Consider the following 9,561-nt stretch of genomic DNA (forward strand, 5'->3'; position numbering starts at 1 on the left):
GTGAAGTGGATGGATGGTGACATGGGTGGTGAAGTGGATTGATGGTGACATTGGTGTTGATTGATGGTGACATTGGTGGTGAAGTGGATTGATGGGGGACATCGGTGGTGAAGTGGATTGATGGTGACACCGGTGATAAAGTAGATTGATGGTGACATCGGTGGTGAAGTGGATTGATGGTGACATGGGTGGTGAAGTGGATTGATGGGGGACATCGGTGGTGAAGTGGATTGATGGGTACTATCAGTGATGAAGTGGTTCAATGCATGCCATTGGTGATGAAGTGGTTTGATGGGTGGGTGACATTGGTGATGGTGGGGAAGGCTGACTGTTAAGGGTGTATGTTGGGAGATAAAAGAGCTTAGGGAAGAGCCTGAGCAAACCCAGAATCTCTCATTCCAGAGGTAGGGAAGTTGCACCAGGGAAAGTCAACAGAGAAGAGCAAGGCCAGGGTACTCTGGAAAGAACCTCCAGAGGAGGGCTGGGCAGAAGGAAGTTCTTGTGGATGGGGATGCCCCTTTGTATTAGGCCTCTGGACCTGGGAAGGTCTCAAGCTCTCCTGAGCTCTCCTGTCCACCTTAGTGAGATAGTCACACCAGCTGTTCTTTCCAGCTACGTGGCCATCGGTACAAGTGGGGCAGCACGTCCTAGGCCCCAGGGCAGACTAGTCCAGACAGAAGGACACATGCTGGGTCTCCAGCCAGCACGGGAAGGAGGATAGGTCCCTGAGAGGCCCCATGGTGGTCTGCTTGGGTGAGGGATATGAAAAGAGGGTTCTGGGAGGCTAACAGACTTGCTGGGAAGAAAGACCCCTGGCAGGGGGCCTCGTAGCCTTCTGATGCCTGGCTTGCTGGCTGGGGTGGGGGTGGGGCCTTACCGTCTCCTTGACCACTGTGTCCCCCTCTTTTCTGGCAATGGCAGATGCCTCTGATGTCAAAACCAGGGATCGAGGGAGGGGCATGTCTTTACCCACATCGTCCTCAAAGGATGGCTCCGAGGCTGTGGACCCCAGGTAGCATACCCTTCCACCTTCTGGCCTTGATATCCTCAGCAGAAAAAGGATGATGTCCACTTGCCTGAGTATTGCTCTGTGGACAGTGCTCTCTTCATACACAGGCTTGGTCAGCCTCATGCTGTGTGCTGTGCCCCACAGCCGAGACCCCCTCTCCACCCGTCTGAGATCCCTGGCTACCCTCCTCAGCAGGGAGCTGCTTTTCCCCGGTCTGTCCTGGATGATGTTCACTGGCCTGTTCTGTCTTTCTTAGCTCTGGGGCTCTGGGGCCTGGGGCCTTTGCAGTAGATCCCACAGAACCAAAGAGGGGGGCCTAACTCTTCTGAACCCATGGCCACAGAGCAGCAGCTTCATTCTTGGCCAGACCTGGAAACAGTGGTCAGAATCGGGAACCTGGCTAGGACAGACAGGCTGAGCTCTGGGCTCCTCTGAGCTCATCCACACAATTGTACAGTTAATTTGTTCTGGGATGCCTCCTGCTAAAGTTAGTTTACATAGGAGAATGAGGGGAGAGCCGGGCAGATGTCACCCGGTCATTGGTCAGCCCCTTGTTGAGGCCCAGCTTGGAGAGGGTCATCCTTGACCCATTTTATTCAGGCTGCATCACCTGGGATACAGAGCCTCCTTTTAGCTCATACCACTGCAGGTCTCTGCCTGTCCCTCTCAACAGCATAGCCTGTGTCTAGGGACTCTTGGAGGGTGGAACCCCAGAAGTAGCAGGAATTCATCAGCCTATATAACCAGCAGACACTGACTGCTGAGGAAGGATCTGGCATCCTGTCCCCAACTGGGGACTGAGCTGTGAACCATTGGGCACCTCATCGCCTGCCATTGTCCTCTGGCCCGTGGGGCAGACACATGGGCTTGCTGGGCTGGATTGAAGATGGGTAAAGTCATTGACTTGCTTGGGGTTTGTCAGGGTGGAACACCCAGGCTTTGGAGGTAGGAATGGTAGTTTGACACCTACTTTTCTGAGGATGGGCCCGGACTTGTCTCTCCAGCCGCAAGAGATTAGAGCTGCCCAGGACGCCCTCCACCCCAAGGATCACCACATTTCCCCCAGTCCCTGTTACCTGTGATGCTGTGCGCAACAAATGCCGTGAGATGCTGACGGCCGCTCTGCAAACGGACCGTGAGTCCCTGGTTCCTGACACTGCCCAGATTTGTGGGTGGCTTGGGCCTCTGCCCCAAGGGCCTTCCTCAGCCCTGTGTCCCTGGAAGGAGTCTTCGGGGTTGCTAGAGTACTTGGTGAGTGTCCACCGAGAGGAGTGTATCCTTTTTTCTCTGTCAGGGTGCTGTGTAGGCTGAGGGGTGGCCTGTGAAAAGGCACTGTGGATGGCTAGTGAGGGCTCCCTCTTGCAGATGACCATGTGGCTGTTGGTACGGACTGTGAACATCTGTCGGCTCAGATCGAGGAGTATATCCTTTGTTCAGGGCTCTATAGGGTTAGTGCCTTCTGTAGGCTGCGGGGCCTAGCTCCCTCTGGTGGCTGTTGGACACTATTGCTGAGCTAATGCCCTCTCCTCTCCAAGCCGTTATCTGTCCTGTCCTAGACCCAGTGGCTTGCTCTCAGGAGGCCTTCTGCCTGCTGGTGGGTATAGGGAAGGCACAATGCTGCAGCCTCGCAGCTCCCCATCCAGTCTGGGCGGACTGGCCTCTTACTGGAAGAACACGCCTCACCTAGCGCCCCCACCCCCCAGCAGAGCACAGTGGTGTCAGATGGGTCCTTAAATGCCTGCACTCATCTTCCGGGATGTGGGAAACACAGACATGAAGTACAAGAACCGTGTGCGGAGCCGTATCTCCAACCTGAAGGATGCCAAGAACCCGGACCTGCGGCGGAATGTGCTGTGTGGCGTCATCCCGCCCCAGCGGATTGCTGTGATGACGTCAGAGGTGAACCCCACGAGAGGGCTGGAGGGGGCTGCTTTCCTGGATCTGCAGGCTGAGCATTCCTCCCCCCACCCAGGAGATGGCCAGTGATGAGCTGAAGGAGATCCGTAAGGCCATGACCAAGGAGGCCATCCGAGAGCACCAGATGGCCCGCACAGGTGGCACACAGACAGACTTGTTCACCTGCGGCAAGTGCAGGAAGAAGAACTGCACCTACACACAGGTGAGAGCCGCCTGTGTGCTGGGGGCATGCAGACCGCCCTCCGGCTCACACCTGGGCTCTGAGCCCAAGCCCACGTACCCAGGACCCCCATCATTCAGTCTTGCAGGGGGTGGTTTCATTTGTGCTGGGGTGCTGGGCACAGCGGCTCAGCCCTGCCCACAGAGTGACAGGTGTGTGTGTTGGTGCGGGTGGGAGGTAGGAATGGTGCACAGCCTGGAAATGGCTGCAGGGCCCCAGGGCCTTGAGGAGGATGCCCTGAGGAGACCCTGGGACCCAGAGACGTTAGGAGCTTGGAAGGGGGAGTGGATTGAGATAGTTCCCGTCTGGCCACACTTCTCAAAAGGTCATGGAAACTGCCATTTTCCCTTCTGGGGCCCTGGGTCAGTGCTGTGGACAGTACTCTAGGCCCTTGTGGAAGGTGGTCATAGCCACTGGAACTCTTGCTGATTCCCCCACCGTGGAACTCCCAGTCGGAGACCCTCTTATCCTCAGCTGACGTTTTAGGCTCTTTGGGCCTAGTCCAACATGAAGCCCTTTAGATCTAAACAAGGGCCTCTACCACATTAGCTCACCTTGCTGAGGCCCAGCAAGGCCTCAGCCTTGGGGTGTGTGGGAAGCCTCAGTTCAAGTCACCCGGGGGTCCATGGACCAGGGGCTCCAAAAGGCCACACTGCTTAGGTCAGAGGTTGCTTTCTGCAACCCAGGGCTCAGCTGCTTGCCTCACAGGTGCAGACGCGCAGCTCTGATGAACCCATGACCACCTTTGTTGTCTGCAATGAGTGTGGAAACCGCTGGAAGGTAGGTGGGCTTGGTGACCCCCTGGCCTTGCTGTCTGGGGGCAGGGTGCCTTAAGTCTATGTGGGGTTGATGGCATGGGCCAAGCAGCCTCCTGGGAGGCTCCGGGACCGGGTCCTGGGTGAATCTGTTGGGTTCTGTCCTGGTCACGGGGAGCCACTGTTGAAGTCCTTACTGCTTCCCTGCAGTTCTGCTGAACCCTGTGCAGATGTGCTGCTGCTGCGGGCCATGGTTCCAGCGTTTTCAGTGAACACAGCTTCTTTGGAGACCCTTCTGAAGGCAGCATGCCCTGTCCCAAGCCTGCCTGCCTGCCATGCACCTTTCTGCCCTTTGCCCTCATTATTAAATGTTTTGTTTTGCCTTCTTGCCACTGTTGGTCTAGTGGGCTGTACAGAGGCTTCATTGGGGTCCTGTCCCTGCTAACTGGCCTGTCTTTCACCGCAGTGGCTACCTCTTCCTCATAAGGCCAGGAGATGTTTGGGCATTTAGCTTGGTGAAGCAATACTGCAGACAGGAGCTTTACTAGTTCTTGGGGGGATGATAGAACGATGTGATGTGGGGTGGCACACGTGTCATGTGTTATGGCTTACACACGTGTGTGTGAGGTAGGTTGGGAGGTCCCACGTAGGCCCTTAGACTAGTACCCTGCCCAGTATCTGCCCACTCTCCTCAGGTAGGCAGCCTAGGGACTGGCTGTCCTCTCTGATGACTTGTTTTAGCCTGCATCCTGTTCCTAGCTAGAGTGGAGTTCACCCATGGGGTAGGAGTCTCGGGACCCTAGGCAGTTCGAACTCCAGATTGCTTAAGCTCCAGAAATGCAGGGAAATGGAGCAGTACAGGGCCTGGAAATAAAGATGACATTGTACTCAGCACCAAGGGCATCGCAGCAGTCCTGGCTTTACCGGGTCCTCTGGGAGACGAGGGCTCCTTGGCGTCTCAAGCATTTGCAGAATGCTGACCTGCTTCGCAAGGGAAGGTTGAAGCCAAGTTACAGACCTTGTGTCCTGCACAGGGCCAGCACAGCTACTCACTGGGGCCACTGCTTTGGGGCAGGGCCAGGGCAGGCTCTGGATGGTCCTCTTCTTAAAGGCTTCTATTTAAAAAGTGCCTTCAGGAATAAGATAACCCGGTTTTAGGTACCTGGAGGAATGGAGATTAATATGAAAACATTTTCATCTTTTTTTTGATAAACACATAGTCAGTACATTTCGAGGCTTAAAGTTCATGAACATATAAAATACAGTCAGGCCCTGTAGCTTGAGCTTCACTTTGAGGTTTCACGTCTGGTTCTGAGGTTCTGGGGTGCAGACAGTTCACACAGGAATGTCTCTTGCCGTAGGGGCTCTGCTCCACCTGAGGCTGTCCTGGGTGCGCGGCTCCCGTGAGGCCAGGCCCAAGGCTTCTCATGGGAGGGCACCCTGGCAGAAGACCCAGCTAGGCAGCCACAGGCTGGTGGGGGCTTCCAGCCCACCCACTCTGGCTGGAGCACTTGCTGAGCTGGGCAAGGGAAAAGCTAAGCAGCATGGCGACTGCCCACTATGAATGGCTCTGCCAGCCAGCCAAGGCCCAGGAAAGTGAGCCCCAAGGCCTGCTCCAGAGAGGCTGGAATGTCTGCCTATGCCTCAGGAGAGGGCTTGGGGGCCCCGCTGAGCAGCAGTGCACGGTAGGTGGGGGAGCCCAGGAAGCGAGGGTAGGAGTCCCGGTGCATGAGCGTATAGATCTGTAGCTGTGCATCGTCAAATGTGTGTGCCGACGGCTCCTGCATCTTCCTGTTGATGCCCTCCCGCACACGAGAGTCCAGGCTCACCTGCGGGGGTTGGCACCGAGTCAGAGGGTGCTCTTCCCAGGCCACCCCCACCCAGCCTAGCAGTTGGCGCACCTCTCTGGGGGACAGAATGGACACATAGTCCTCATAGATGAGCCGTGCCTTCTCGTCTACCACGTGCTGGTTGGCCTCTGCCTTCAACTCTTCGCAAGCCAACCAAAAGAGCATGTTCTCCTCGCTGAACTCTGTACGCAAGAACGCCCGAAATACACTGCGGCCAGCTGGGCTGTGCATCAGCTTGTCAAAGGACTGCGCCCAACTCTGTACTTCTTCTGGGCTCGGTGGGGCACTGTGGGACCAGATCATGTCAAGCCAGATATAACCAGGCCTTGGCACGTGGGTGGCAGTAGCCAGACTCACCAAGTGTTACAGCTGGGGAGGGGCTGCAGCTTGCTCTCCCGTGAGGCCTGCCACGCTCGCCGCCGCTCTTGGTTCCTGGTAATAAAGGATGGTGACACTGCTCTGTGCACCAGGGCTGCCATGTGGGGACCTCGGCAGAGGCTTGGCACAGACATGTCAGCCTGCTGCTAGGTGGAGCAGGCCCTCTGCACACTGACCCACACCGGACCAGCTTGTTGAGGGACAAGGCAAGGCTCTTCACCGTCACCCCTTTCCAGCAGGCTCAGGGCCTTGCACGCTCCCTCCCGAGACACACTCCTGTCCTTGTCACTTTTTGCCCTGTCTGGTTATTGTCCACTTACCTCCCTCTGCTAAGTAGTGAGGATTATGGGTGGACTGGGACGGTGTGAGCTACGGAGTCAGCCCTGGGGCTCCCCTTTGCCCCTCCCCCCTTCTTTTGGTGCCTGCACTCAGGGCCTTGCGCTCCTTTTGGCTTTTTTTGCTCGAGGCCAACTCTCTACCACCTGAGCAGTGCCTCCAGGTCCACATACGTATGTATGTGTGTACACACATCTATGCACACGTGTGTATGTATAGACATGCACGTTATATACGTGCACACATGCACGCTTTTTTTCTGTGCTGGTATTGGGGCTCGAATGCAGGGCCTGGGAGCTTTCACCACTTGAGCCACAGCTCTGGCTTTCTTGCTAGTTGACTAGAAATAAGAATCTTATAGACTTTCCTGCAAGGGCTGGCTTCAAACTCTGCTTCTCAGGTCTATCTTAGCCTCTTGAGTTCTGAGACTGGCTGGGATTACAAGCTTAAGCCACTGGGCACTCAACCTCATCCTTTTCTTGAAGAAGATACAAACAGATCCAATGTTAGCAGTGTGACTTGCTGTTTGCCTACATGTCTACACCTGCCTGGTCCTGGATCCCAATACCCAGCTCTTTTTTTTTGGTTGGTCATGGGGCTTGAACTCTGGGCTTGGGCGCTGTCCCTACACTCTTCAGCTCAAGGTGAGTGCTCTACCCACTTGAGCCACAGCACCACTTCTGGTTTTCTAGTGGTTTATTGGAGATAAAGAGTCTCATGGACTTTCCTGCCCGGGCTGGCTTTGAACCGAGATCCTCAGATCTCAGCCTCCTGAGTAGCTAGGATTACAGGTGTGAGCCACTCGTGCCTGGCACCCAGATCTTTTTTTTTTTTTTTTGTCGGTCATGGGGCTTGAACTCTGGGCCTGGGCGCTGTCCCTCAGCTCTTCAGCTCAAGGTGAGAGCTCTACCACTTGAGCTACAGCGCCACTTCCGGTTTTCTGGTGGTTTATTGGAGATAGGGGTCTCACGGTCTCTCCTGCCCAGGCTGGCTTTGAACTGCGATCCTCAGATCTCAGCCTCCTGAGTAGCTAGGATTACAGCACCCAGATCTTTTTAAGGGAGCCTTCTTCCTTGTCCATGCCCAGCCAGCAACTCTACCAGATGACAGACAAATCCAGTCCAAAGGCCTAGACAGAAAACTTCTCCCCATGTCCAGACCCTCCACAGCAACACAATTCCTGTTGCTTCTCCTTGCCCTGCCACTTGAGGCTCTCAGGAAGTCCTAACTATGTACTGTGTCTCTTCTCTGGACTCCAGTGACTCACTGGTCAGGTGAGCCCCCACTTTGGGGCTCTATGCCTGCACAGGGCCATTTTGTGAGTCACAAAATGTCCACCAGCTTCCCTATCCTCCTAGCGGCTCTTCAGCCCTCAGAGGCTCAAAGTCCCCTCAGCGCCCTCTGACACAGTCCTTCATTAAGGACTCTGCTCAAATCTGGAACTTGCTTGTCCCACTAATGCCTGATGTGCTCACACTGGCACCAACAGGCATCTGCTGGGTGTATGGGTACCATATGCATGCAGTATACCTGGTGCTTGCACACTGACATACCCTCTGTACACTAGGTACAGGAGCCTTGTTAAGTCCCCTGGGGAGCCTGCATGCTATCCATCAGCCGCCCATGTCCAGCAGTCCCTGGACGGTGCACCTTTGAGGCTACCAGGGCCCAGCCCTGTCCTCACAAGCTGCACCTCCCAGGTGCGCATTCTGAGACCAGGGCCCACCCCCGGGCCACGTACCAGGAGCAGCTGCAGCAGCAGCACCAACACAGACAGCAAGGGTTGCGGCTGCGGGCTGCCAGGGGGGCTGCGTCATGGCTGGACATGGAGGGAGGCCTGTCTGCCTCCTCTGGCTCTGTGTGCTGGGGAAGAGGGGGGCACTTCAGCCTTCAGGACAGAACCAACGGACCCTACCTGTCTGCCCACCCACCCACCCGGGCAGGCTCCTAAAGGAATAACCATTTGGCCCCTGGTGTCCAGGGAGTGGCATACCTGCTTCTCAGCCTCATGTGGGGTGGGCATGGGTGGGTGGAGGGGTCACCCAGGCTCCGCGGTGCCAACTTCTGACCCTTACCTCGGCCTGGGGGTCGGGGGAAGGGGCCGAGTTCTGAGCACACTGTGTTCCTCCACCCCCTGGGCAGGGTCTTGAGAGGGTCCCTTCCCTTCCCTCCCCGGCCCTTTTCTGTTCCCCACACCCAGCCTGAGCATTCTGGGGGCGGGTTCGCGAGGAAGGGGCTGGAGCAGCTTCTGCCCCCATCTTTTCAGGCCAGGCCCAGAGGAGGCTCACACAGAAGGGCTCCAGGGCACCCCATCTGCTCAGACCCTGGGAAGGAGGAAGCCTGGGTTCCTCTTTCTTGGCTTCCGGCTCTTGGCTCCTCCCAAGCGTACTGGGAGTCCCCAATTTAGGGTGTGGGGTGGGGAGGTAGTGGAGCAGGCCTCCCTGGGAGGCCCCCAGGCCAGCCCTGCGGACGGACTTCCCGCATCTGGGGTTCTGCTAACGCTGGCACGCTCCATCTTCCCTGGCTTTTCCTCTTGGTTTACCAAGGCTTCCCAGCTGTAAAAACTTCAGGGGCTCCAGCCAGGGCGGTGGAGGCCAACTTCCTAGTTGGAGGTCAGTGAGGGGAGGCCGGGTCGGATCTGGGGGTGCCGCCCGCGCCGCCCTCCTGCTCAGAAGCCAGGGCTTAGCGTCTCGCCCGGAGCCCCAGCAGGGCCTCCCAGGACCCGGACAGCCTGGTCGGCCCGGCCCGGGGCCGGGCGGCCTTCCTGGGCCGTGGGCTTCCCCTCCCCGCGGGTTCTGGGGAAGGGAGGGGTGTGGCAGCTGGAGGTCTCCGCACAGGGCCCCGCCCTGGGCCTGGCCGGCTGGGGTCCCCGTCCCCCTTCCCGCCCCGGCCAGTGGGGCCGCCCGGGGCGCCCGCCTGCTCTCCTGGGGCGCAGCATCTGATCCAGGGTCCCCTCTCCCCGGCACCGTCCCCCTCCCTCCCTCTCCCCGGTGCCGGGTCCCCCTTCTTCCCTCTCCTCGGCGCCATCCGCCCGCCCGCGGCCCGGGCAGGGCTTCCTTCCCCTTCTCACCGGTTTCCCGGTTCCCCGCTCCGGAC

The 9,561-nt window shown here is 57.5% G+C and overlaps 2 protein-coding genes across 4 annotated transcripts in view; one reads left to right on the plus strand and one right to left on the minus strand.

Annotated features, from left to right (window-relative positions):
- The window catches only part of Tcea2 (transcription elongation factor A (SII), 2), an 8,688-nt gene extending 4,398 nt beyond the window's left edge, over nucleotides 1-4,290 (plus strand). Inside the window, exons 4-10 of the mRNA XM_013030386.1 lie at nucleotides 922-1,012; nucleotides 2,014-2,144; nucleotides 2,375-2,431; nucleotides 2,754-2,908; nucleotides 2,982-3,128; nucleotides 3,855-3,926; nucleotides 4,112-4,290. Coding sequence (XP_012885840.1) covers nucleotides 922-1,012; nucleotides 2,014-2,144; nucleotides 2,375-2,431; nucleotides 2,754-2,908; nucleotides 2,982-3,128; nucleotides 3,855-3,926; nucleotides 4,112-4,120 — 662 coding nt within the window. The 3' untranslated portion in view covers nucleotides 4,121-4,290. The remainder of the gene's footprint in view (nucleotides 1-921; nucleotides 1,013-2,013; nucleotides 2,145-2,374; nucleotides 2,432-2,753; nucleotides 2,909-2,981; nucleotides 3,129-3,854; nucleotides 3,927-4,111) is intronic.
- A 788-nt stretch (nucleotides 4,291-5,078) lies between these two features.
- On the minus strand, nucleotides 5,079-9,556 carry Rgs19 (regulator of G-protein signaling 19). Of its 3 annotated transcripts, XM_013030388.1 has the most exons (6): nucleotides 9,536-9,556; nucleotides 8,459-8,546; nucleotides 8,207-8,328; nucleotides 6,109-6,183; nucleotides 5,803-6,037; nucleotides 5,079-5,730 (listed from the first exon to the last, which is right to left on the minus strand). In XM_013030388.1, exons 2-6 carry the CDS (start codon nucleotides 8,486-8,488, stop codon nucleotides 5,539-5,541), a joined length of 654 nt encoding a protein of 217 aa, XP_012885842.1. In that variant the 5' UTR covers nucleotides 8,489-8,546; nucleotides 9,536-9,556; the 3' UTR covers nucleotides 5,079-5,538. The 3 variants fall into 3 exon arrangements, with proteins under 3 accessions (XP_012885842.1, XP_012885844.1, XP_012885841.1); XM_013030390.1 differs by lacking the exon at nucleotides 8,459-8,546 and having other exon boundaries at nucleotides 9,536-9,555; XM_013030387.1 differs by lacking the exon at nucleotides 9,536-9,556 and having other exon boundaries at nucleotides 8,459-8,630.
- Nucleotides 9,557-9,561: the final 5 nt, after the last annotated feature.

Source organism: Dipodomys ordii, unplaced genomic scaffold (genome assembly GCF_000151885.1).
Source record: "Dipodomys ordii isolate 6190 unplaced genomic scaffold, Dord_2.0 Scaffold129, whole genome shotgun sequence".
Lineage (NCBI taxonomy): Eukaryota > Metazoa > Chordata > Mammalia > Rodentia > Heteromyidae > Dipodomys > Dipodomys ordii.